The sequence below is a fragment of the Bos javanicus genome, chromosome 2 (genome assembly GCF_032452875.1).
Source record: "Bos javanicus breed banteng chromosome 2, ARS-OSU_banteng_1.0, whole genome shotgun sequence".
Lineage (NCBI taxonomy): Eukaryota > Metazoa > Chordata > Mammalia > Artiodactyla > Bovidae > Bos > Bos javanicus.
In genome coordinates, this window is record NC_083869.1 from 111,233,514 (window position 1) to 111,260,946 (window position 27,433).

The window sequence follows — 27,433 nt, forward strand, 5'->3', positions numbered from 1 at the left end:
AAGCAATTTATTAACTACCATAATCAAATACTTTTTTTCATTTACGTCATAGTGTGGGACTACAATACTGGCCGAGTGGGAGCACCATTAGTTTGCTGTGAAATCAAATTAAAGAACTGGGAGGAAGGTAATAACCTGTTTTAACCCCAGAGCATTAATTTGTATAGTATTAGAATTGTACTTCATTTTCTTCCTTATTTTAGAATATAAAATCACCCATAAGTGCTTACTTTTGTCTTTTGTAAATAGAAATATTTTTATCTAGAGCTGTGAGTGAATTTATTATGCTTGTTTCAGAGATGATTTTGAAGAATTGTGTTTTTTTTTGCTTGTTTTATTACATAAATGCAAGTAAGAATTATGGGGAAAATTTGAAGATGTATTAAATGAATAATGCCCATAAATTGCAAATGATCATATTTTATAGAAACAAAATCGCAAAATTCATTCTGTGAAATGGAAGATTTTTACCTATTCTTTTCTTTTTTCTTTCTCTTCTTTGATGGCTTCAACCCAAAATTATCAGAAGGAAATTTTTACTATAATTACGTAAAATTGTCTTGCTCATTCTGTTTAAATACTAGTCATTTTTAAAATATTTGATCCTATTAACATGTGCATATTATTTCTGGTTTGTTTGGATACACTTTTCTTTTATACAAAGAGATTCTAAGCCTTGGGTGTCACTTTTCAGCTGTCTTTTAGCAAAACTAGTGAAAATGTTTCATAAGCTTGGAACTATTCTGAAGTTATCTGTAAGGAATAAATCCTCTAAATGTATGCTAGTTTGACTTTATACTGAGATTGATTCTCAAAATGCACAATTTAGCACTTTTATCAGTTAATTAGTATGATATTTAAGCATCTCTACAGAATCCTTAAAGGAACTGACCTGCATAGTACATATGTAACTGTTTTATACACTAGATGTTGGGTTTTTGCGTTTATTTTTTTTCTCGGAATAGTAGTTTGAAAGCAGAAGTGCTTATGGTTAAGTAACTGAAAATTTGTAGCTAGATTTAATGATGAATTTTGTTCATAGTGTCTGCCTTACTTTGAGAAACCCTAATTGGATCAAAATCAGATGTCTCTATTTGGAAACTAGCAGTTTCAAATATTCACCTGATGTGTGAGGAATTAATTAACTATTTTTTAGTTAATAATGATTTAGTTAATAATAATTAATTAATTATTCAATTAACTCTAAATTATTCTGTTTATTAGGTGGATACTTTAATACCGATAAACCACATCCCAGGGGTGAGATTCTTATTGGTGGCCAAAATGTGACAATGGGGTACTACAAAAATGAAGCGAAAACAAAAGCTGATTTTTTTGAAGATGAAAATGGACAGAGGTGGCTCTGTACTGGAGACATTGGGGAGTTTGACCCTGATGGTTGTTTGAAGATCATTGGTGAGCCAGCTGATACTGTTTCTCTTTAAGTAGATGTTCCTGTAGTGTCTTTTCAAAAAAGAGATTGTATATTTAGAGAAGTTGTTTAATAGTGTAAGATTTCATCTTTCTGTAATGTTGGTATGGTCTCTGTATCAGCCCTGGAGTGTAAAAATGCACAAGAGGGACTGTATGGAATTTATAAGGCTTGACATGTTATGAGGCCTTAAGGTCTGTTCAGAAGTGGTATTTTTAATTACTACTAGATAACCCTTAAAGAGTTGAATTCTTAGTAGGGAGTATTCATTTTTGTGTGCTGTGCTTAGTTGCTCAGTCATGTCCAACCCTTTGCGACCCCATGGACTGTAGCCCACTGGGCTCCTCTGTCCATGGGGATTCTCCAGGCAAGAATACTGGAGTGGGTTGCCATGCCCTCCTCTGGGGGATCTTCTCAACTTAGGAATCAAACTGCGGTCTCCTGCATTGCAGGCGGATTCTTTACCAGCTGAGCTACCTGGGAAGCCATCATTTCTGTGTATGTAGAGGTTATTGGGCAAGACTCTTGCCTGTCTGAAGCATTTCCTTCCCTTGCCATTGAGAGCTAAGGAATGCCTGGCAGCTCAGTACCAGGACTGACAGGTGAAAAATACATTCTCCTGCTTCTCCTCTTGGGTTCTTTGTCTCAGTTAATGGCACTTCTATCCCAGTCATGCCATCTAGACACTGGCAGGAGATGACAGCCTCTGCAGCCAGCTCCCATATAGTTAATCCATATTCCATTACTTTACCTTATAAAATATGCCTCAAGATCGTTCTGTCCATCTCTCCCTGTTTCTGTAATTGTAGGTCAGGTCTGCACCTTTTGCCACCCTGTTGCAAGAAATTCCTTCTGTTGTAGTGCCTACCTCTGCTGAATGCACCCTCTCGTGGCCACCACATGATTACTGAACCCCTATCTCCCTGACTGCTTTCCTGCTGGAAACTTTTGAGTGGCTCCCAGAGGCTCAGTTGAGGGTGGCCCCGCTCACCCATCTGCCCCCATCTCTTTTGTGCTGCAGTAATGCAAACTGGCACAGCTCTGTTCTTTGCCAGTGCCATTCCACTTGGCTGCTGCTCAGTCTTCTCTGAAGACTCAGTTCAGGCCTCACTTGCAGGAATTCTTCCAAAATCAGCAAGTTGGAGAGTCTGAACACTTAGCACTACCATGTTGTACTGAAGTAATTTGGTTTTTCATCCTGCTTCTCTTCAGATAGACTGTGAGCTTTCACAGGGCACTTGAGTATATATTCTTGACCTTTCTGGCATTAATGTGTCCCGTGGACGTAATCGGTCGAGCAGAACGTACCCGAAGCCCTGAGGATGGGGTCCCTTAAGAAGCTAAGTTTTTTTAAAAAAATGTATTCAGTGGTACAGAAATAAGGGCCTCATTTTATTATGTGTTTTAAATTTCAGCATAACTCTTATAAGGAACTTAACTGATTGCAAATTATGTAGGGGATGGCCAGTATTTGTGGGGAATAGCCAGTATTTGTATGTATTAAAGGTGTGTTGATACTATCCTCCAATGTGCCCTGCTCCTGGCCCTGTTTTTGCACAGATCGTAAGAAGGACCTTGTAAAACTACAGGCAGGAGAATATGTTTCTCTTGGGAAGGTGGAGGCTGCTTTGAAGAATCTCCCACTAATAGATAACATTTGTGCATATGCAAACAGGTAAGAGCATAGAATTTATGCTGCTTAAAACATTTGGTAATGCTGTCGGCCCTTCCTTTCTCTGCTGGCCTTCTCTGTAAAATTATACTAAGACCTCTTCCTTCTCATGGGTTTTCCTCTTCTCATTACAGTCACTGGCTGATTCTCGCCTTGTGATGCTCCTCTCCATATTGTCCTCTGTCTGATTTCTGTTTTACATCTTGGTGCAGAATCCCATGTGATTGGAAGGTGAAGAAAATAAACCCTCCTTCCCGCTGCTTTGGTTCTCTGAGCTACTTGTCCTTCTACACGAGGAGGCTTCCCGCAACCAGTCTAGAGGAGAGCTGAGTAAAGAAGGAAATTGGTCGGCTAACAGTGCTCTGCTCAGTTCTTACTACCACTTTCTATTCGAGCCTGCCTGGGGCCCCAGGAACCCCAAAGGAGGGCTTCCTTCCCCTCTTAAGCTAGGTTAAGCTGTGGCTTAACACATAGCGTCTCTTGCCCATGATGATTCAGAGGCAGCTGGGAAGGAGAGTTTAAAGTTAATCCCAGGAATGCACTCTTGGGAAATGTGTTGGAATTTCAGATTGACACACTGTTCACATTTTTCCGTAACACTACTGTGTGTGGCAATCATTCCCCAGTGGTAGTGATTGGGTGTTTTGTGGCCAGCCTAAAAGACTTACTGCTGCAGTTAACATAATACTTACTGTGAAAAAATAAAATCTGATATTAGAAGAACCAATTTAGAAATAGAGTTTGAGGTACAGCCCACTTTAGAGATTTACCATATCGATTTATAAATGATTCTGCCCTCTGTTAGTCATGAAGTGTTTAGTGATGCTAACAGTTCTGGATTTTCTGGTGTGATACTAACCAGGACTGTCTTTCTTCTGATGATGCTGTCGTTTCTTCAGGTGACTGCTTTCTGTGGGCGTGCTTAGAGTTCCTCTAGAATACAAATTCTCATGATAAAAGAATATATAATCACATTAGTTTGACTTGTTGCCAGATTTTCTTAAAAACAGCTTCTTACTTTCATTAGCTTTTATTTTCGTTTATAGTCTATTGATGTGAATTACTGACTTTTTAAAGCTAAATTTTCTAATTTCTTTTAAAAGCATGATTCATAATAGTTATTATATACATAGTTGAAATTCATCATGAAATGTCAGATTAAGGTTTATTTAGCAATGAATTCTGCCAAAGCATCAGAACGTGTTATGAATCAGACAGTAAAAGTGGCTGTTGCATGAAGTAAGTGTGGCAAATATTATGTATGTTCTTTAAAATGGTAGAGAGTTGGCTTCTAAACTTGAGTGTAATCAGTAACCACAGTTAACATGGTGTGCCATTTAGTGCCCTAACCAAGTTGTCCCTTATGTATTTCAGTTATCATTCTTATGTCATCGGATTTGTTGTGCCAAATCAAAAGGAACTAACAGAACTAGCACGAAGGAAAGGACTTCATGGGACTTGGGAGGAGCTGTGTAACAGCTGTGAAATGGAGAATGAGGTACTGAAAGTGCTTTCTGAAGCTGCTATTTCAGGTGAGTGAGAGTGGTAACTGGTTCTGGGACTGAGATGGGGAGAGAATACTTTAACTTGTTTGTTCTGTTTTTGTTACAAGGGCTTAGGTTACATTTCCTGCTCAGAAACCAATCATATTTTCCTACCATTAGTTTGGAGAACATGCTTGTCACCCCCATCCATTCAAGCTCCTCTGGGGACACACAAGGCCACCACGCCCACCACTGATGTACACGTATCAGAACGTTCTCTTCTCACAGTTTCTGTTTTCCGGTTTGGCCCTTTCTCCACTCTGCTCTGCTGTTTCCAAGGCCCTGCTGGGCTTCCCAGACACCCCAGCTCACAGTGAACCGTCCAAGACTCTTTCTACACTGCTATCATGTGTCCTCTACCCCTTTTGTATGTGTATGTGTGTTTTGTGGAGTGGGCACAGAGAGATGTAGTTTGATATTCTTGGTTTAATAAAAACAGCTCTACTGTCTGAGTCATCAGCGTTAAGTGAAATATAAGTGTGCATTTTTATTCTCCTTAGATATGTCATTCAAGATAATGAAAAATGTAGATCTCATTTAATCAGATGAAGTTATTCTGACCCTGTATTTCAGGAGTAATTATGTTTTTTAGCATGTCAGCCTGAATATAGTTTCCAGCTTTTCTAGGTAACTCAAAATCCTTGCACTGATGCTGAATTAAGTTAGAAACCTATATTGTTTCTCCGTAAGGTAGAATACTGAAACAAGCATAATTTAAAGTGTATGTACTTAATATATATTTTTTAAAAATAAATTTTGTAAACAGACATATAATTTACACACCAAACATCTCAACCATTTAGTATACAATAGTTTTTAGTATGTTGGCAGAATTGTACACATTGCCATATCAGTTTCAGATTGTTATCACCTCATTGTCTTTGTCATCACCTCAAAAAAGAAATATTGTGTCCATCAGCAGGCACTTCTCATCATACCTTAGACCTCTTAGTCCTTGGGAGCCACTGATCTTTCTGTTTCTGTAGATTTGCCTGTTCTAGAGATTTTGTAAAAGTCGAACCATATTGTATATGGGTTTTTGTGACTGGTTTCTTTCACTTAGCATGAAATGTTCATCTCTATATTTTTGTTGTAGTGTGTATCAACACTTCATTTCCTTTTACTGGCCAAAGTATTGGAACTTCAACTTTAGCATAGTCTTTCCTATGAATACTCAGGGTTGATTTCTTTTAGGATTGACTGGTTTGATTTCCTTGCTGTCCAAGGGACTCTCAAGTTTCTCCAGCACCACAATTCAAAGGCGTCACTTCTTTGGCATTCCCCCTTCTTTGTGGTCTCTCTCACATCTGTACATGACTACTGATAAAACCGTAGCTTTGACTACACATGGACCTTTGTCAGCAAAGAGGTGTCTCTGCTTTTTAATATACTATCTAGGTCTGTCATAGCTTTCCACCCAAAGGGTAAGCGTCTTTTAATTTCATGGCTACAGTCACCATCTGCAGTGATTTTGGAGCCCAAGAAAATAAAATCTGTCACTATATGGGTCTTTATATATTTTAGATGCAAATCCATTATCAGATATGTGATTTGTAAGTATTTTCTACCATTGTTTGGGTTGTGTTTTTACTTTCTTGATGGTATCCTTTGAAGTACAACAATTTTAATTTTTGTAAGAAACAATTTCCTTTTTTTCCTTTGGTTGCTTGTACTTCACATTTGAGAAGCCGTTGCCTAATCTAAGTTACAAGTAAATATTTTATTTTCTTCTAAGAGTTTTGTAGTTTTTGTCCTTATATTTGGGTCCTTAATCCATTTTGAGTTAATCCATTTTTATATATGATGTGAAGAAGGGATCCAACTTCATTTTTAAGCCAAGTCTATATTCAATTCACACCAGAGAACAGAATCAGTAGGTTAAATATATTTAACTATAGAAACTTTTCAGGTAGGGAATTGGTTTGCCTTTTCACTGGGGGCTGGCTGGACAGACTGGCAATCTGTAGGACAGACTGTTGAAAAAGTGGACTGGAGCTCTTAGGCAGGGGTCAAAGCCCCTGTCCATAGGCAGAATTGCTTCTTTTTTGAGGGGGCCTCAGCTCAGCTCTCAAGGTCTTTGAACTGACTTAGCCATATCTATAAAACCACTTTCAAACTGAATAACTGGGAACTCCAGCCTAGTCCAGATGAGGCATAAAACCACCACAGTCCTCCTGTTGTCAGCTTGGCACCCACATACATTTCCTTAAACCATAGTTTAAGTTCCAAGTAAAGACAGTAACAAAGTCAGACTGTCACCTAACATTAAACAGTTATCTTGTGTGCAACTGAAAATACATGAACCTTTTCTCCAGAAGTGTTTGCACACCCCTGAGTGATTTTTTAACTCTGCTACTTTGATATCCTGTAACTTAAATACTGTGATATAAAGTTAACTTATTAATATATTATGACAAGAGAATGAGGGGAAGAAAACAAAAGTATTTGCTTACCATATATACAAACATATTCACAACAAAATAAGGAAGAAATACTCATAGTTTTTATTAGAGTCCCCATTTCCCCAACTGGTCATGTGATTGTTGCTCTGTTCATTTTTCTAAAACCTGGTGTAGATGATATCGCTGTTGCTAGCATCGTTTTGAGTCCGATCATGAGTGCAGTGCTGAGTGTTTATAGCTGAGCGTGGGCTTCCAGGGCCTGCGTGCGAGTCTCCACGCCTCTCAGTGCTGTCAAACTCGTGTCCTTTAATGCTTGGTCCCTACTGTACTGCTTTTTCTCATGGTGGCTTTTCCAGTTAGAAACCACTCCTGAAATACTTGTAATCTTTGAAGAATAAAACTTTGTTATTTGAGTTAATATATCATTTTTCTTCCTAAGGCATTTATATCTTGAATTCAATTCTTTTAAAATGTATGTATTATTATGGCTAAGTGTTTACCCTTTTCCCAATAGTATACCAGTTGAGAGCAGAAACTATTCATTTTTGTATTTTAAAACAATGTTTACTAAAGCATTTTACACAATAATTTTTGCTGGTAAATATTTGTGAAACAAGTGCTGGAAAAGTAAATCAGCCTTAATAAGGAAACGTGCTTCTTCAGATCTCATTCCCCCACCACCCCCTATCCTTCCCCTCTTGTGGATCTCCTTGATATTGAGCGGTGTGTGAGAAACACAGTAGGGAGCACACAGTTTTCCTCAGAGCTCACGGCGACTGTCCTGGCTCAGTCACTAGATTTCTGTTTTAACTTTATTATTTCTTAGTTGTTAAAGTGATTTTTAGAAAATTATTTTATTTTTGGCTGTGCTGGGTCTTTGTTGCTGTGTGGGCTTTTTCTCTGGTTGCAGAGAGCTGGGGCTCCTCTCATTCCAGCACGTGAGCTTCTCATCTTGCCGTGGCTTCTCCTGTTGCGGAGCATGGGCTCCAGGGCGCTCAGGTTTCAGTCGTCGCAGCTCCCGGGCTCGAGAGCACTGGCCCAGTAGTTGAGGCGCATGGGCATAGTTGCTCTGAGGCATGTGAAATCTTCCTAGATCAGAAATTGAACCTGTGTCTCTTGCATTGGCAGGTGGATTCTTTACCACTGAGCCACCAGGGAAGCCCTCTAAAGTGATTTTTTAAAAATAAATTCAAAGAAAACAAATAGGTATAAGATCAAAAGTGACACTTCCTTTTTTTAATCCTGGATACTAGCCCCTCGAGCATATGGTTTATTTTATCTGTATCCTCATCCTACACATCTAGTTGCATGTAAGTTTATATAGTGTTCAAACACAAGGCAAAATCATTTTTTTAAACCTAACAATATATGGTAAGTATCTTTATATACCCATACCAATAGATCTAACTTATTTTTAAAGAATGAATTGTGTACATTTTATGCCTATATCATAATTTACCCAACTCATTCTGTTGATGGACATGTAGATTTTCTAAACAGTTTTTTGTTATTATAATTCTTATATATATATATATATATGTTTTGCTTCTAGTATTTCTGAGGGATAAATTGCTTAGAAGTGAGATTTATTAGCTGTAGATTTTACATTTTGATGGTTGTGTGGAGACTGAGGAAGTTAAAATTGTTTGCTAAGAATTTTAATTGTATATTTTTCATGGCTCTGTGTTTACTTTTTAATTTCTTTTTTCCACAACCTCAGCAAGTCTGGAAAAGTTTGAAATTCCAGTAAAAATTCGTTTGAGCCCTGAACCGTGGACCCCTGAAACTGGTCTGGTGACAGATGCCTTCAAGCTGAAACGAAAAGAGCTTAAAACACATTACCAGGCGGACATTGAGCGAATGTATGGAAGAAAATAGTTATTCTCTTTCAGCATCAGTTTGCTGCAGGGAGCTCAGATCAAATAGGAAAATACTTGAAATGCATGTCTCAAACTGTGAGGCAGAGTCCATTCCTCATATTAAACCTAAACTGTTATTTCTCATGACATCACCATTTTTAACTGACAGGATTAGTAAAATATTAAGACAGCAAACTTGTGTCTGTCTCTTCTTTCTTCCCCTCCTCCAGTTTACTTTACCACCTAGGACTGCACTTGTCAGCATGAGGACTTTTATGAATCATATTGGGGAACAGTGATTTTAAAAAACCTCAAGTTTTTAAACATGATTTATATGTTCTGTATAATGTTCAGTTTGTAACTTTTTAAAGTTTGGATGTATAGAGGACTAAATAGGAAATACAAGCATTGGTTATTTGGGGGCTTTTTTACTTACAGTATTTAAAATGCAAGGGTATGGGTGTGAGATTATGTCAATTTCATTCAAATGCTTTTGAATCAAATCATTGTTGAACTAAAGATTTGTTGCTGTGTAATTATTGTCTTGTATGCATTTGAGAGAAATAAATATACCCATACTTATGTTTTAAGAAATTGAGACCTTGTGAATATATGCCTCACAGTGTCTTCTTTATATATTTATTTTTTCTTAGGGAAAAATGAAGTTGGGTTGGTGCTGCATGAAACGATAGCAATAGAGGGTTATGGTTTCATAGTAAAGAAGAAACACAGCGAGGGTATCGCCAGTGGACCATTAATCTCTAGTAGCTGACCATCAAAATATCTAGTCTTCTAGTTAGCTATGGAAACTAGGAAACTATCTAAATTTTTAGAATTGGGAACAATTCTAAAAGGTAAGGTAGAATTTAAAAACAATAAATCAAAGGATGGAATGTTATTCTTTATTTTCACTGACCGCATATATATATATATACATTGAATTGTCTGTGATTATGCCATATTAATGATGGAAAGCTATTTCTCATTTTACCTTTAGTCGAGCTGTGTAGTGAAACATCTCATATTAAAATAAGGATTATTTTCTTGGATAGTTTGCACTGGGTGTATATGTGTCAGGCACTATAAAGTGTCTGTTGGTGGCTTATTAAAAAATGCACCTTATTTTTTCTACCATAACCTTTCTACACTAGAAAATGAGATACTTTAGAATGCTTCTAATAGTAGCATTCTTACTATGATATATGAGAATTTCACTTTATAATGAGGTGAGTTAATTTGCAGCTTTTTCATGTCATTGTGGAAATTGTTTGATTCTGAAAACATTGTATTATAGTATGTCGTTTCATATGTATCGCTTGCCTATTATTAAGAGTAATATTGCACCAATTAAGATGTGTTCAGATTAGGATGTAAAAAAATCATAGGTACCCTGTTTTTCATGTCATATTAAGTATCTTTTTGCGTCTCAGTTACTTTAGGCACCAAAAGGCAAAATAAAAACACACATATATGAAGAGAGATGAACATAGATCTGTGTAGGATGTGAGAGCGTTGCGGGCCTGCACCCTGTGGTTTTTGGTCATTTCAAGAACACATCATATTTGGAGATACTGCAATACAATATTTTTGTTTTAAACTTTTCTTGTATTCTTGTATATATTTGTATTATGTTTTGAATGCTTTTCTTGTCATAGTTTAAATTTTCAGTTTGAAAAAACTGCCAAGAAGAAGTAAAAATAGGAAAAATTAAATGGTGTATCTCTAAAATGTTGTGATCTGAAACTTAAAGTCACCTTGGGTGGAGAGAATTTGTTTCTGATGCTTTATCTTTAGAATAATTATTTGCTTTCAAATGTTGTTTGGAAAGTAGAAAAAACGGTTCATTGTTTCAAAGGAGAGATGTCAATATAATTGTGACTTGAAATAGTGGCAGATGAATATGTAGCTTATCACTGATTCAGAATAAAAGTTATTTTTCAGAAACATCTAATATTGCTGGCTTGATCTGTACACAGTCTTATTTTTCTCACTTTTTATGGTTCCTGTCATTCCTAAAATATCAGATACCAGGTGTCAGATGACACGGAAGAAATGAGATTAAGTAGCATCCCCTTTCCAATTACTTTAATCCAAACCATCTCTGGTGACTTGGAAACTTGTATGTTTTAGTATTATCCTTTCAAGAATAAAAAATTGGTTGATTTGAAAAAAAAAAGTGGGAGTGGGCTACGGATGAGATGGCTGGATGGCATCACCGACTCGATGGACGTGAGTTTGAGTGAACTCCGGGAGTTGGTGATGGACAGGAAGGCCTGGCGTGCTGCAATTCATGGAGTCGCAAAGAGTCAGACACGACTGAGTGACTGAACTGAACTGACCCAACAACTATAATTTGAATATAAGAAAAATAAATATTGGTTTAACCAGAAGAACTTGAAGGGAAACTTCCAAGAATTATCTAACAGTCTATTTTCAGATATGTATATCAATTCTAAACAGAATGTTTTCTAACTGTTGTTTTCTGGAAGTAAGCTATATAGAAAATTGTTGAGTCTCTCCTGAAACAGTCTTACTCGTGTCTAACTCTGCAATCCCATGGACTGTAGCCCGCCAGGCTCCTCTCTCTATGGGATTTTTCAGGCAAGAATACTGGGTAGGTTGCCATTTCCTCCTCCAGAGGATCTTCCCGACCCAGGGGTTGAACCCATGTCTCCTGTGTTACAGGCGGATTCTTTACCTCTTGAGCTATCAGGGAAGCCCAACAATATGGCAGTTTACAATCAGGTAGATGGGTGGCCATCTCTGCTCTGCACCAGCCCCCCACCTCCATCCCTCTTCCCTTCTCCCCAGGTCCCCACTCTCCCTGCTGGTATTTCTCAGCTTAAACTTCATTAGAAAGTTTTATTGACAACAGAACAAAACAAAGTTAGCTACTTTCTAAATGCTACTTGGTTTAAGTAATGGATTTGATGTCCGTGATCTCTAAAGCTTGATGTTTTTTCAGCAATGTTAAATCTGGAATGACTTTGCTTCCAGAATACACAAGGTTTTATAGTTTTCAAAAATTATTCCCTGTGATACAGCTTTGAAGCTTAATAAATCTCTGTGTGGGTTCTTTTGTGATAAGAATTATGTACATCTGTGATGTTTTAGAGGAGATGTACTTTTAAACTGTACATAATGGACCACACTGGAATGTACTGTACACTTTATATACTGAAAATCGGTTGTTCACTGAATTCATTTTCAGTGTTTTCTTGGTTATTGCTCTTTCTGCCTGAAAGAGTGCACATCAAAAAGAAGCAAGATAGCTACTATGTGGTATGGACTATATATTTGTGACTTGACATGAAGTGTGAAGAATAAAGATAGGTAAAAATTTTCTGATACTAAAACTCAATATTTTGTTTTTCCAAAGAAAGAAAAGCTCTCTCCATAAAAGCTAATTGACATTCCTGAAATACTCATTGAAAAAGGCATTAGGGGAATTGTCTTTCTTGGGCTGGCAATCCATTTGAAGGGAGACTTGATTCTAGGGAGTTCTGTTCTTGATGTACTTTGCTAGCATCTGTCCTCACTTGCCCTGAGCCCTCTGGGCCCTTGCCCTTCCTGTCCTCCCTTGGGTTTTGACAGCACAAGAGCCATGCTCTGGTGATAAAAGGTTTTCTGCACGTAAGCATTCACATAGCATAAAGTCTTGAGATGATGAAGTTTGGCATTAAAATTTGTGGGGCAAAAGCAGTTCAGTTGCTCAGTCATGTCCAACTCTTTGCAACCCCATAGATTGCAGTATGCCAGGCTTCCCTGTCCATCACCAACTCCTGGAGTTTACTCAAACTCATGTCCATTGAGTTGATGATGCCATCCAACCATCTCATCCTCTGTTGTCCCCTTCTCTCACCTTCAGGCTTTCCCAGCATGGGGGTCTTTTCCAGTGAGTCAGTTCTTTGCGTTAGATGGCCAAAGTATTGGGAGTTTCAGTTTCAGCATCGGTCCTTCCAAACATTCAGGACTGATTTCTTTAGGATTGACTGGTTAGATCTCCTTGCAGTCCAAGGACTCTTCAAAAGCATCAATTCTTTGGTGCTCAGGTTTCTTTATAGTCCAGCTCATCCATACATGACCACAAGAAAAACCATAGCTTTGACTAGACAGAGCTTTGTTGGCAAAGTAATGTCTCTGCTTTTTAATATGCTATCTAGATTGGTCATAGCTTCTTTTCCAAGGAACAAGTGTCTTAATTTCATGGGTGCAGTCACCATCTACAGTGATTTTGGAGCCCCCCAAAATAAAGTCTCTCACTGTTTCCACAATTTCCCCATCTATTTGCCATGAAGTGATGGGACCAGATGCCATGATCTTCGTTTTCTGAATGTTGAGTTTTAAGCCAACTTTTTCACTCTCCTCTTTCACCTTCATCAAGAGGCTCTTTAGTTCTTCTTCACTTTCTGTCATAAGGGTGGTGTCATCTGCATATCTGAGGTTATTGATACTTTTCCCAGCAGTCTTGATTCCAGCTTGTGCTTCATCCAGCCCAGCGTTTCTCATGATGTACTCTGCATATAAGTTAAATAAGCAGGGTGACACTATACAGCCTTGATGTATTCCTTTCCCAATTTGCAGCAATAAAATAACTAGATTTTGTGCCAACTTTGAATCCTGGGGTTGTGGGAGGAAGTGTTCTGTCCTGCCTGATGTCTTAGAAACCTGCCTTCAGCTGCCATTTATGTTGGTTTCTGATAAGATTGGGTATAAGTACCTTTGTACTAACTTAAACTTTTGTAAAAAGTAGGTCTTTGAATGTAGTCTTGTAACTAATAGAACATCTGGGGAACTTCAATGTTTGTTTTATTTGAGTCAGTTTAAAAAGATGATTGTGCCTAATTCCTGTCATTAGCTTTGCTCAGTTTATTAAACATAGGTAGCTTAATGTTTCTACCATCCTAAATACACCTTATACTTTTAGGATGAGGTCGCTAGGTCATGGAAAGATTGTCATGGAAAGATTCCTCTGACATAACCCTTAAAAACAGCAGGCTATATACCAGTGTAGCCTGATTTGAGTCATGAAAACAGGTTATTCTTCAATTGGATTCCCCCCAAACTTTACTTCTGTCTCTGATTCCCTTCTCATTATGGGTCCATGTGCAGCTTGCAGACTGTAAGGGCATGTCTGTTTAGAAATCACTTCTCATCCCAGGACCTTGACATGGGACTCAACTTTTTTGAACAGATTCAAGTGTTGACATTATTACAATGCATATGTGTGTCCATGTTTAATGTTAAATGCATTTTTCTAGTCCCTCCAGGCTTCTAAAAACAGCCTTCAGCAAACCCCCATCAACGCCCCCTTTTACTGATACCTTTGAATACTGTTCACTTTGGTGGGATTCTTTCAGAAGCAACTCCTACCATTTGGTTGGGGTTCAGGCTGGGTTGGAAAGGGAGGGGACGGGATAGGAAGGTGCTGATGTGTAAGACATTAATAACACCCTAACAGCCCAGCAGTGTGTGCCCTGGGATCCAACTCCTCCCTCCACCCTGCCCCCATCCTGTGGAGAGCCCACCCCAGGCCCCACGCACCCTTTGGGTACTTCCCAGGCAAGCCCAGGGCATTCTCCCTTTCTTTGCTTATGTACTTGGCCTGCCCTGCGAAATAGCCCTCTGCTCAGTTGTAGAGCTGACGCCAGCATCACTTACCTACCTCTGGGTCTAATGACTTTTGGCCTCAGGAGGAGTGCATCAAGACCTTGGAGAATAAAAAAAAAGAAAAAATTCCCACAAATGGAGAAAAGATAGCTATTCTATAGCCAGTCAAAAGTAGCCACCAGAATCTGACTTAAACCTGTTCAGTTGATCAATAGTTCATCTTATTTTGAAAAGCAAAATCCAGAAGAAGCGGAAAATATTATTATTTTTTTCTGCCCATTAATTCCACTTCTAGGCATCTAAGAAAATACCTGAAATGTGGCTTGAGAGTTCCTACAAGAGACCTTTATTTTGATGTTGTTTATAGTAATACCTAAACAGCTAGGTGTTATGTAACATTCATCTGATTGATTACATAGGCAAGAAAAGTATTGCTACCACTTCTTATATTTAATGTTATGCATTATTTGGGAAAAGAAAGTGGGAATAAAGATTCAGTAGGTCCTTCTGGTCATGAAATTGTGTATGTACATGTATGTACAAATGCGTGTGTATGTGTTGTGTGTATACTGCATTAGAGAAGAGCCTGGAAGGAAGTGTGCTCACATGGTGGTTTATGAAGTGTGACTGACTTATTTTTCTCTTCATGTTTTATTAAAAACTTTTTACAATGGCATTACTGCTGTCATAAAAATCCAAGCTTATGAGAACAACTGATGGCTCAGCAGTAAAGAATCTGCCTGCAATGCAAGAGATGCAGGTTAATCCCTGGGTTGGGCAGATCCTATGGAGAAGGAAATGGCAGCCCACTCCAGTGTTCTTGCCTAGGAAATCCTATAAACAGAGGAGCCTGGCAGGCTACAGTCCATGGGGTCGCAAAGAGTCAGTCACGACTTAGTGACTAAACCACCACTGTGAGAACAACTAGTTTAAAGCTTTATTTTTCTGATCCTGGAGATAGTAATTTTTAAGAAAGAAGGCTAGAAATTGTTTCATGTTTTGGTAAAGAACTAACCAGAGACTTGTATTTTCTAATCTGGTATTTATATTAGTGTCCTAGGGCTGTCATAAAATAGTACCACAAATTGGGTGATTAATGCAACAGGAATCATTCTCTCGTGTTTCTGCAGGTGTCAGCTGGGCTGGGCTCCTGCCTTGTCTCTGTTTCTGGAGGTTTGCATGATCTTTGGCATTCCTTGACAAGTAGATGCATCCTCCAATCCTCTGTCTTCACATGGCATTCTCCCCAAGTCTTCACATCATCTTCTGGGTCCAAATTTCCTCTTTTCATAAGGACTTGGTCCTATTGAGTTAAGGTCCACCCTAATGACCTCATCTTAACCAGACCATCAGTGATGTCTCTGTCCCCAAGTAAGCTCCCATTGGCTTCCCTGGTGGCTCAGTCGGTAAAGAATCCGCCTGCAATGCAGGACACCCAGGTTTGATCCCTGGATCGGGAAGGTCCCCTGGAGAAAGAAATGGCTACCCACTCCAGTATTCTTGCCTGGAGAATTCCATGGAAGGAGGATCCTGGCAGGCTATAGTCCATGGGATCGCAAAGAGTCAGACACAACTGAAGGAACTTCAATTTCCTTTTCTGAGGTTTGGGATCTAGGACTGTGGTGTATCTTTTTTTGAGGGAGGGGAGCAGGGGGCACAATTCAGCTTGGAGCTGTATTTGGGTGTTTTTTGAAACGCTTTCTTCAAATACACTCTTGCTTATCAGTCTTGTTCTGCTTGTTCTGTCTTTATAATGTGATATGTGATTACCTGCCCCTATCTTCCACCCTTACATTAAAAAAAAGTTTCCTCTGGTAGTTCCTTCCCTCTTTTGAATAGCTTTATTTTCACGTCCTTCATCTGATTTTTTCCTCTTATTTACTGTTTCATGACTCTTTTTGAGTTTTACCATAACTGAATTCTGTGGACATTTTTGTCCTTCAAGCAGACCTTTTAAGGCCCTTCATGTACATCCATCCTATACATCCTTCTCCTTCCCCTCTAATGTGCAACTTTATCAGTATCAGGTCAGGTGGTATATTGTTTTTCAGATCATTCATTTAATTAAGTGTAGATAATTTGCTAATATTTTCTTTAAAAAAAATTCTTGGATATAGTTGCTTTACAATGCTGTGTTTTTGCTGTAGAGCAAAGTGAATCAGTTATGTGTATACACATATCATTCTTTTTTTTAAATTTCCTTCCCATTTAGGTCACCACAGAGCATTGAGTAGAGTTCCCTGGGCTGTACAGCTGGCTCTCACTAATTATCAATTTTATACATAGTAGTGTATATATGTATGTTAATCCCGATCTCCTAATTTGTTCCCCCTCCTTTGGTAGCTACAGGTCTGAGGGTCACAGATGTAGAGAATTTGCAAATCTTTAAAAGCAGCTCCCACAAGAAATGGAAAATCAGAGAGATGGCACCTTCCTCCTCTTTTTCCTGAAAGCAAAAGTTCTCGTTTGTCTTTTGGTTTTGTCTTTGGCTGATTTTCTGATTCTGGTTCTCGGCACGGTGTGTCCTTGTCGTGTCTCCTCTCTGTCCCCAGGCCAGCAGCCTCCCCTGCAGTGATGACACCAAGCATCTTTAAAGGACCTGACTGTGGCTCCAGCCTACTGAGACACACTATTTTTTTTTTTTTTTTGGCACTTTAAAAAAAAGAAAGTTTCATTTGAAAGTAATTATAGACATAAAACATTGGAAAAATGTTTTTAAAGAATGGCTGACTTAACATGAATTTACACTCATAAAATTTCTAGCAATTCAGAAATATAGATTGAAAATGAAAACTTTTCATATACACACAGAATGTTTTAAAGAGCATGTTATGGGCTGAATTGTATCCAACCCCCGACTCCCCCCACCGAACCCCGCCTCCCCACCCCAGCCCCCCCTCCGCCCCCTCCCCCACGCCCCTCCCAGTTCATGTGTTGAAGCCCATGTGTTCTCAGCACTTCAGAATGTGACTATTTGGAGACAGGGCCTTTAGCGAGGTAATTAAACTAAAATGAGGCCTTTAGAGTGGGCCTTCCCTGTAACTCAGATGGTAAAGAATCTGCCTGCAGTGCAAGAGACCTGGCAATCCCTGGGTCAGGAAAATCCTCTGGAGGAGGGAATGGCAATCCACTCCAGTATTCTTGCCCGAAGAATCCCACGGGCAGAGGAGCCTGGTAAGCTACAGTCTGTGGAGTCACAAAGGGTCAGAAACAGCTGAGCCACCAACACTACTACTAACCCTGTATGGCTGGTCCTTACGAGGAGAGATTAGGACACAGACGCGCACAGAAGGAAGAATGTGCAAGACAAGCCAAGAAGAGAGGCTTCAGAAGAAAAAGCCCTGCTGATACCTTGACCTCTGATGTCCAGCCTCCTGAATTGTGAGAAAATAGATTTTGGTCATGGTATTTGTCTTAGCAGCCCCAGCAAGTTAGTATAGAACAAAATTGGACCACAATGTATATTTTGAAACTAGCCTTTTCATTGTGAGTGGACAATGATCATCTTCCTAGGTCAGTACACATAAGTTTGGTGATGGTTTAGTTGCTTAGTCATGTCTGCCACGCTCCTCTGTCTATGGAATTTCTCAGGCAAGAATACCGGAGTGGGTTGTCATTTCCTACTCCAGGGGACTCTACACATGGACATCTCCAGATGGTCAGTACCAAAGTCAGATTGATTATATTTTTTGCAGCTGAAGATGGAGAAGCTCTATACAATCAGCAGAAACAAGACCTGGAGCTGACTGTGGCTCAGATAATCAGCTCCTTGTTACAAAATTCAGGCTCAAATTGAAGAAAGTACGGAATACCACTAGGCTACTCATGTATAACCTAAATCAAATCCTTTATGATTATACAGTGGAGGTGACAGATAGATTCTAGGGACTAGATCTGGTAGACAGCGCAGAAAGAACTATGGACGGAGGTTCTTAACATTGTACAGGAGGTGGTGACCAAAACCATCCCCAAGAAAAAGAAATGCAAGAAGGCAAAATGGTTGTATGAGGAAACCTTACAAATAGCTGAGAGAAGTGAAAGGCAAAGGAGAAAAGGAAAGATATACCCAACTGAACGCAGAGTTCCAAGGAAGAGCAAGGAGAGAGAAGAAAGCCTTAAGTGAACAGTGCAAAGAAATAAAGGAAAACAATAGAATGGGAAAGACTAGAGATCTCTTTAAGAAAATTAGATATACCAAGGGAACATTTCATACCCAATGGACACAATAAAGGACAAAACCGGCAAGGACCCAACAGAAGCACAAGAGGTTCAGAAAAGGTGGCAAGAATACACAGAAGAACTGTACGAAAAATGATCTTAATGACCCAGATAACCACCAAGATGTAGTTACTCACCTAGAGCCAGACATCCTGGAGTGTGAAGTCAAGTGGGCCTTAGGAAGCATTACTATGAACAAAGCTGGTAGAGATGATGGAATTCCAACTGAGCTATTTGAAATCTTAAAAGATGAGGTTGTTAAAGTGCTGCAGTCATTATGCCAGCAAATTTGGAAACTGAGCAGTGGCCACAGGACTGGAAAAGGTCAGTTTTCATTCCAGTTGCAAAGAAAGGCAATGCCAAAGAATGCTCAAACTACCGCACAATTGCACGCATTTCACACGCCAGCAAGATTATGCTCAAAATCCTTCAAGCTAGGCTTCAGCAGTACGTGAACTGAGAACTTCCAGATGTACAGGTTGGATTTAGTAAAGGCAGAGGAACCAGAGATCAAATTGCCAACATAGATAAAGCAAGGAAATTCCAAATAATCATATACTTCCGTTTCACTGACTACGCTAAAGCCTTTGACTGTGTGGATCACAACTAACTGTGGAATATTCTTAATGAGATGGGAATGCCAGACAATATTATCTTTCTTCTGAAAAACCTGTATGCAGGTCAAAAGGCAACAGAACTGGACATGGGACAACAGACTGGTTTCAAATTGGGAAAGGAGTACGTCAAGGCTGTATTTTGTCACCCTGCTTATTTAACTTATATGTGGCATATATCTTGTGAAATTCTGGGCTGGATGAAGCACAAGCTGGAATCAAGATTCTTGGGAGAAATATCAATAACCTCAGATATGCAGATGACACTACCCTTATGGCAGAAAGTGAAGAGGAGCTAAAAAGCCTCTTGATGAAGGTGAAAGAGAAGAATGAAAAAGCAGGCTTAAAACTCAACCGTCAAAAAACTAATATCATGGCATCTGGTCCCATCACTTCATGGCAAATAGAAGGGGACAAAATGGAAACAGTGTCAAATTTCATTTTCTTGGGCTCCCAAATCAATGCCAACAGTGACCGCAGCCATGAAATTAAGACACTTGATCCTTGGAAGAAAAGCTATGACCAACCTAGACAGCATACTAAAAAGCAGAGACATCACTTTGCCAACAAAGGTCCATCTAGTCAAAGCTACGGTTTTTCCAGTAGTCATGTATGGATGTGAGAGTTGGACCATAAAGAAGACTGAGTGCCAAAGAATTGATGCTTTTGAACTGTGGTGCTGGAGAAGACTCTTGAGAATCCCTTGGGTAGCAAAGAGGTCAAACCAGTCAATCCTAAAGGAAATCAACCCTGAATATTCATTGGAAGGATTGATGCTGAAGCTGAAGCTACAATATTTTGGCCTCCTGATGGGAAGAGCTGACTCATTGGAAAAGACCCCGAGGCTGAAAAAGATTGAGGGCAAGAGGAGAAGGGGACGACAGAGGATGAGATGGTTGCATAGCATCACTGGCTCAATGGACATGAGTTTGAGCAAATTCAGAGAGATAGTGAAAGACAGAGAAGCCTGGCATGCTGCAGTTCATGAGATTGCAAAGAGGTGGACAAAACTGAGCAACTGAACAACTCCAGGGGATCTTCCAGACCCAGAGATATAACCCACATCTCTTGCATTGCAGATGGTGTCCTGAATTGGAAGGTGAATTCTTTACTGCTAAACCACCAGGGAAACCCATGCATAAGTTTACCTAAGTAATTAATAATTTGATCTTCTTGTGGCTTCATGGTATTCCATAGCATGAATGTATTGTTATGTATTTAATTATTTTTTATTGCTGGGCATCTAGGTTATTTCAGTTTTTACTACTAGGATCAGTGTGACAACAGACAATTCTTACTAATATTTTGTGCCTAAGTGAAAACTCATCTACAGGATAGCTCCCTAATAGTGGACTGGCTAGATCAAACCTTAGAATTTTTGCAGGCTATTCAACTGGTATTTTGTTTCGACTGTATGTAACCTAACTCCTCTGGTAAATTTAAATTCTGGAGGGTAGTGATTTCTTTATATCCTCCAAGTCTAGTGTACTATGTCTTTCTCCTAAGAGATTCTGAGTAAGTGTTTTGTACAGATTTGCGTTCATCACTTAGTCTTTAATTTGGGCTAAAATGCAGGAAAGAAGGGGAAAGAAGTCAGCCACTATGGACCCTGTGTTGGGTTAGGATCTTTGGTCATGTGTTTCCTCCGTCCATCCCTCCCTTTTCCCCCTGATTATAAATCATAATTTCATATGCCTTTTGAGTCATTCTGTTTCCTAGGAAATAGACTAATAATAACAGTAAGCCCAGTACTGTTTCATGAATCAAGCAGAAGAGGAGCACATGGGCATTTGCTGTAGAACTTGAGGCAGCCTTGCTGTCATGTATCTTGCCTTCCCTCCTCTGGAGCATTTATGGGACGGGCTGCGTGGGGATAACTGATGCTTCTGTCTGCAACCGTCTGCCACCCCTCTCCTCCCACGAATCAGCAGCCCTGTGATGCTGTCCACCATGCATGTGGATGGTCATCAACTGCGGCTTCTTATTTTCCTAATGGGACAGAGACATAGAGCCGATCTCCTGCAGACTTGGGGGACTCTGGGCAGCAGGAAAGTGTATTTCCAGAGGCAGAGAGAATGGTGAACACAGGCACTGTAGCAAGACACCCACGACTACTGGTCACTTCCCTGCCTATGATGTTGAAACCGATGATGGTCCTTGGGTACCACACGTTGGCTATGTGCAGACAGGAAAATGACTATACCCTTAGAATGGAGCTTTGTTAACTTTGGTTGAGAGGGGGCAATCTAGCTCTCCTGTTCCTGACATGCAAGTCATTCTAGTAGTTTCTATTTTGATTTGCATCTGATGATGAGAGCCACATTTTCCATTAAAATTTTCCATCCACTGGTTTCCTTTTTCTTAAAAAAAAAAAAAAAAACCAAAACTTTATTGAGGTAGAATTTATATACCATAAAATTCACCCATTTTAAGTGTGTAATTCAATGAAATTTAGTCAATTTATAGAGTTGGGCAACCACCACCACGAGCCAGTTATAGAGTGTTTCTCTGACCTCATAAAGATGTCCCACGCCCATTTATAGCCACTCTGAGTGCTTCTTTTGCTCCCTCCTGCCTCCATCCTGGGATTTTAAATTCTTTCTCAAGGAAGGGGACAGAATTTGCACTGTGGACCCTCTGGGACTTCGTTAGTATGGCATCAGTGCAAACAGCCTGGCTGTTGGTTTTCTAAACTCTGTGGCTTCAGAGGCTGGCTCCTTCAGGGAGACCTCAGACACCTGCCGCCTCTCCCCTGGCGACTTCACCCAGAGCCTCTTGCTACAGGGGACAGACACCCATTGGAGCCCCAGAAGGCTCCCCTCCGGTCTCCGCCCAGTCTTTCTATGGGCTCTTTCACCTTGATGGGCTTCCCAGGTGGTGCTAATGGTAAAGAACCTGCCTGCCAAGGCAGGAGACACAAGAGACGCAGGTTTGATCCCTCGGTTGGGAAGATCCCCTAGAGAAAGACATGGCAATCGACTCCAGTGTTTTTGCCTGGAGAAGCCCATGGACAGAGGAGCCTGGCAGGCCACAATCCATAGGGTCGCAAAGAGTCAGTCACGACTGAAGCAACTGAGCACACATGCACGCTTTCACCTTGATGGAGAGATGGGGGAGGAAAGAGATGGCATGTCCTTGGGTACCACAGACAGACTTCTCTGGGTTCATGGTCAGAGCAGCCCTCCCCACGATGCCCTCCCACTCAGCTTGGGGGAGTGGTGGTGGGTGGGTTTGCTTCTGTGGCTTCTCCCGTCTCATGAGGCTGCAGCGTCATCTTCCCACGATCTTTCTTCCAGTTTTGGCAGCCCTGGGGGTGGCTTGCCAGTTCTGCTGTTGAGCAGAGCACCAGTAGATGGAGTGTCTCCCCCACCCCACCTCAGGAGGCAGTCGAATGAGAGTGTGCTGTGTTCCTATGCAACCCCAGACCCCTCTTCTCCGTCCACTTCACGTAGTTGTTCGTTTGCAAAAGTCGCCAGGCAGATGTGCCTCTTGTGAACTGTATGTGGACTGAGATCCTCTCACCAGGAACTGGGCTCCTTGAGCTGAGCTACGTTGAATCTAAAATCTTTGTTTTCCCTGGGCGCTTGGTCCACAGCAATCCCTTCACCTCTTGTTTGGGTACTTCACACACCAGTGCTCCACGTGCATACACAATCCTGAGGCTGAGAAAAATTGAGACTTAGAGGCATTAAATAAACTAGACATGGTCACACGGCAGAGATACACACAAACGGGGCCTATCTGCAGATGGGAATGTAACGAGGCTCACGGAAGAAATCTTGTACCCAACACCGAGGTATAGATTAAAATGAAGGTACAATCCTATGATGGACTATTATGTGCTTATTAAAATTCATGTATTTAAAATTATTTAGGGCTTCCCTGGTGGCTCTGTGGTAAAGGATCCACCTGCCAGTGCAGGAGACACTTAAAAATTTTATTTTTTTATTTATTTTTAATTGGAGGCTAGTTACTTTACAATATTGTAGTGGCTTTGCCATGCATGACATGTATCAGCCACAGGTGTACATGTGTCCCCCGTCCTGAACCCCCCTCCCACCTCCCTCCCATCCCATCCCTCAGGGTTGTCCCAGTGCACTGGCTTTGAGTGCCCTGCTTTATGCATTGAACTTGGACTGGTGAGCTATTTCACATATGGTAATATACATGTTTCAATGCTATTCTCTCAAATCATCCCCCCCTCGCCTTCTCCCACAGAATCCAAAGAGACACGGGTTCTTAATCCCTGGTCCAGGAAGATCCCATGTGCCATGGAGCAACTAAGCCCCTGTGCCACAACTGAGACTGCCCCCTAGAGTCCAGGAACCGCAACTACTGCGCCCACAGGCCGCAGTTACTGCAGCCCACGCTCCCTAGGGCCCATGCTTCGCAAGAGAAGCCACCACAATGAGAAGCCAGTGCATCACAACTAGGAGTAGCCCTCCTTGCTGCAAGTAGAGAAGCCTGTGCAGCAGTGAAGACACAGCACTGCCAAAATAAATAAATGAACAAAATCATAAAATTATTTAATTGAGCAATTGAGCCAGTTACAAGCTATGGGGGAAAAAATGGAGCTTATAAACACAGAGTGAAAACTTCAGCCCAGCATGGGATGTATAACACCCATACTCACTCCATAGAAGAATGAACATTATGAAGCACATGCAAACAAAAAGGAGAATGAAGATAAAGAGAATGAATATAGAGCAATGAACATTTGAATAAAAGAGGTAATAATATCATAGACAAATATAAATACAATATAGATTCCTGGAAGCATAACTCCCCTCTGGCACCACTCCCCTTACATTTCTAGGTCTTTCTTCAGCTTCCCTGTATGGGTGTACCTCCTTCTAGCCAGACATTTAAACAGACAGGGTTGCTCAGGCTCAGCCCCTAGCCCTCTTCTCTCCCATGGTAATCTTGTCCAAGCCCCAAACTTCATTACCAAAACATACTGGGAACCCACAGCCAGGTGGCGCTAGTGGTAAAGTCCCCATCTGCCAATGCAGGAGACATAAGAGATGTGGGTTTGACCCCTGGGTCGGGAAGATCCCCTGGAGAAGGGTATGGCAACCCACTCCAGTATTATGGGTTGGAGAATCTCAGGGACAGAGGAGGCTGGTGGGCTAAAGTCCATGGGGTTTCAAAGAGTTGGACACAACCAAAGTGACTTAGCACGCATACCATCCACACACTGCCTTCCCCAGCTGTCTTCCCTGAATACCAATCCAGAGACTCTGTTTACTGAACAACTATATTTAAAAGCCCCAAAGCACCTCTAAATTAAACCCATAATGATCCTGTCCATAAAACAAGCTTGGCTGTTTCAGTATGCTCTCTCTTAGTGAATAGAACCATTTATCCATCTAACATGACCTGGGTGTCATCTTGGGCTTCTCTCTCAAGCTTATTTCCACTAGTCAACTAGGCACCAACTCCTGTGTATCCCACCTTCTAAATCTCTCTTGAATGATCTGTATCTCCATCCCTGTTACCACCATCGTAGTGCAGTCTGTCACCAACACCCACCTCAACTGTGAAAATAGCCTCCTCACTGATCTTTATGTGTTCGTTTTCTATATTCCTGATTCTTCCCACACTGCTACCAGATTGATCTTTCCCAAACATAAATCTAATCATGCCTTAAATAAAAGTCTTATTGAGGTATAATTCACATACCATATAATTTACCCATTTAAAGTATAAAATTCATGCTTTTTAATATATTCACAGAGTAGTGCAAACATCGCCATGATCTAATTTTAAGCATATTTCCATCACCCTCCAAAGAAACTACATATCCATTAGCAGTGACCTTCCATTGTGGTATATTCCTAGCCCTACGTGACTGCTAGTACTTTCTGTCTCTATGGATTTGCCTATTCTGGACATTGTCTATAATCATACAGTATGTGGTCTTTGGGGACTGGCTTCTTTTACTTAGCATACTATTTTCAAGGTTCATCCATGTTGTAGCATTTATCAGTCTCAGCTGAATGAATGAGTGATGGATTTGGGACCTGAGGACGTCCTGGGTGAATTCTACTCTAGCACCAACCAGCTGTGTAACACAGTTGCCCCTCAGTTTCCTCTGGGATTGGATCCAAGACCCCCTCAGATATCAAAAGCCACAGGTGTTCAAGTGTCTTATATACAATGGCATGGTATTTGCATAAAATCTGCACAATCCTCCTGTATACTTTAAATCATCTTCAGGTTACTTATAATACCTAATACAGTTGCTGGAAAATGACAGATTCAAGTTTTGCTCTTTGGAACTTCCTGGAATTGTTTTGGAATATTTTCCATTGATGGTTGGTTGAATCTATGGATGTGGAACCCATGGATACAAAGGGCTATATATTGCTTCTTTCTCCAAGGCTGAGTGTTCTGATCCATAAACGAGAGCTGTAAGCTGGCTGTGATGATTCCACTGGCTACAGTACGCAGGGGCTTAGATTGGTACCTGGAGATGCTGATGCTAGGGAAATGGCCTGATTCTATGCAGTTTCCATGGGCACAAACCATGCTTTTTCCTGGTCTAAACTCTTGTTTACAGGTCTTGGGTTCTGTCCTCTTCTCCCCATGGGTCAGAATCCGGCTCATCCTTCCAGGCTGAGATGAAAACTACCCCGCTTTTGCCATCTTTTCTTACTACCTGAACCTCTGACTTCTCACTGTCTTGTATTACTTCTTTGATATCTTCTTCTACTTGTTTTGTTTCTCTTTTTTCGAGAAGTCTTGTTAGTCTGAAATTAGATCCATAGATTGGTCTTCTAGGTTTTCATATTTAAAAAAAAAATAGCTTCATTTATTTATTTACTTACTTATTTTCAGCTGTGCTGGGTCTTCGTTGCTTTTTGGAACTTCCTGGAATTTTTTTGGAATATTTTCCATTGGCGGTTGGTTGAATCTATGGATGTGGAACCCGTGGATACAAAGGGCTGACTGTATATTGCTTCTTTTCTCTCATTTCTTTTTTCTCTAGTTGCAGGGAGCAGGGGCGACTCCAGTTGTGCTGTGCGGGCTTCTAGTTGCTGTGACTTTTCTTGTTGCAGAGCATGGGCTCTAGGCCCATGGGCTTCTGTAGTTGTGGCTCCTGGGCTCTAGAGAACAGGCTCAGTTGTTGTGGTGCATGGGCTTGGTTGCTCCACAGTGTGAGATACTCCTGGACCAGGGATTGAACCTGTGACCCACACTGGCAAGAGGATTCTTTACAACCAGGGATGCCTCTCTGCTATCTTTTATATCGTCATTTTTTATCTCTCATATTTTGGACCTGATTCTGGTAAAGTTATCAAGGTTTTATTTTCCAACTCTTTTGATGATTTGTTCTGTTGACAGTTAAAAAAATTTAATAGCTCTTATTTTGGTCTACAATTTTCCTTTATTTAGCTTTATGGTGCAGTTACTAATTAGAGTTTTCTTTTTTTTTTTTCTTTTTTTGAGTTCTCATCTATACCCCATTTTTCTTTAAATTGGTTGGAGTCATTAAAAAATAAAGGTCTTTATCCTGAATGGCTGGTTAGCCTTGTGTTCATTCAGATTAAAGTGTGAGGCAATAAAGGTCTTTATCCTGAATGGCTGGTTATCCTTGTGTTCATTCAAATTAAAATGTGAGGTACTGCCCACACACAGTGTCCTGTGTGTGGGCAGTACCTGTCAACTGGATAGCACATTGAAAAGCAGAGACATTACTTTGCCAACAAAGGTCCGTCTAGTCGAGGCTATGGTTTTTCCTGTGGTCATGTATGGATGTGAGAGTTGGACTGTGAAGATAGCTGAGTGCCGAAGAATTGATGCTTTTGAACTGTGGTGTTGGAGAAGACTCTTGAGAGTCCCTTGGACTGCAAAGAGATCCAACCAGTCCATTCCGAAGGAGATCAGCCCTGGGATTTCTTTGGAAGGACTGATGCTAAAGCTGAAACTCCAGTACTTTGGCCACCTCATGCGAAGAGTTGACTCATTGGAAAAGACTCTGATGCTGGGAGGGATTGGGGTCAGGAGGAGAAGGGGATGACAGAGGATGAGATGGCTGGATGGCATCACTGACTCGATGCATGTGAGTCTCAGTGAACT

At 40.5% G+C, this 27,433-nt stretch overlaps 1 protein-coding gene and 1 long non-coding RNA gene across 2 annotated transcripts in view; one reads left to right on the forward strand and one right to left on the reverse strand.

Moving 5' to 3' along the window:
• ACSL3 (acyl-CoA synthetase long chain family member 3) overlaps positions 1–10,855 on the forward strand; it is a 74,913-nt gene extending 64,058 nt beyond the window's left edge. The window contains exons 11-15 of the mRNA XM_061386411.1: positions 53–127; positions 1,225–1,416; positions 2,993–3,107; positions 4,479–4,636; positions 8,771–10,855. Coding sequence (XP_061242395.1) covers positions 53–127; positions 1,225–1,416; positions 2,993–3,107; positions 4,479–4,636; positions 8,771–8,928 — 698 coding nt within the window. The 3' untranslated portion in view covers positions 8,929–10,855. The remainder of the gene's footprint in view (positions 1–52; positions 128–1,224; positions 1,417–2,992; positions 3,108–4,478; positions 4,637–8,770) is intronic.
• Positions 10,856–21,717: 10,862 nt separating this feature from the next.
• LOC133229704 (uncharacterized) overlaps positions 21,718–27,433 on the reverse strand; it is a 28,553-nt gene continuing 22,837 nt past the window's right edge. Inside the window, exon 2 of the long non-coding RNA XR_009730622.1 lies at positions 21,718–23,013. This is a non-coding gene — a long non-coding RNA (uncharacterized LOC133229704). The remainder of the gene's footprint in view (positions 23,014–27,433) is intronic.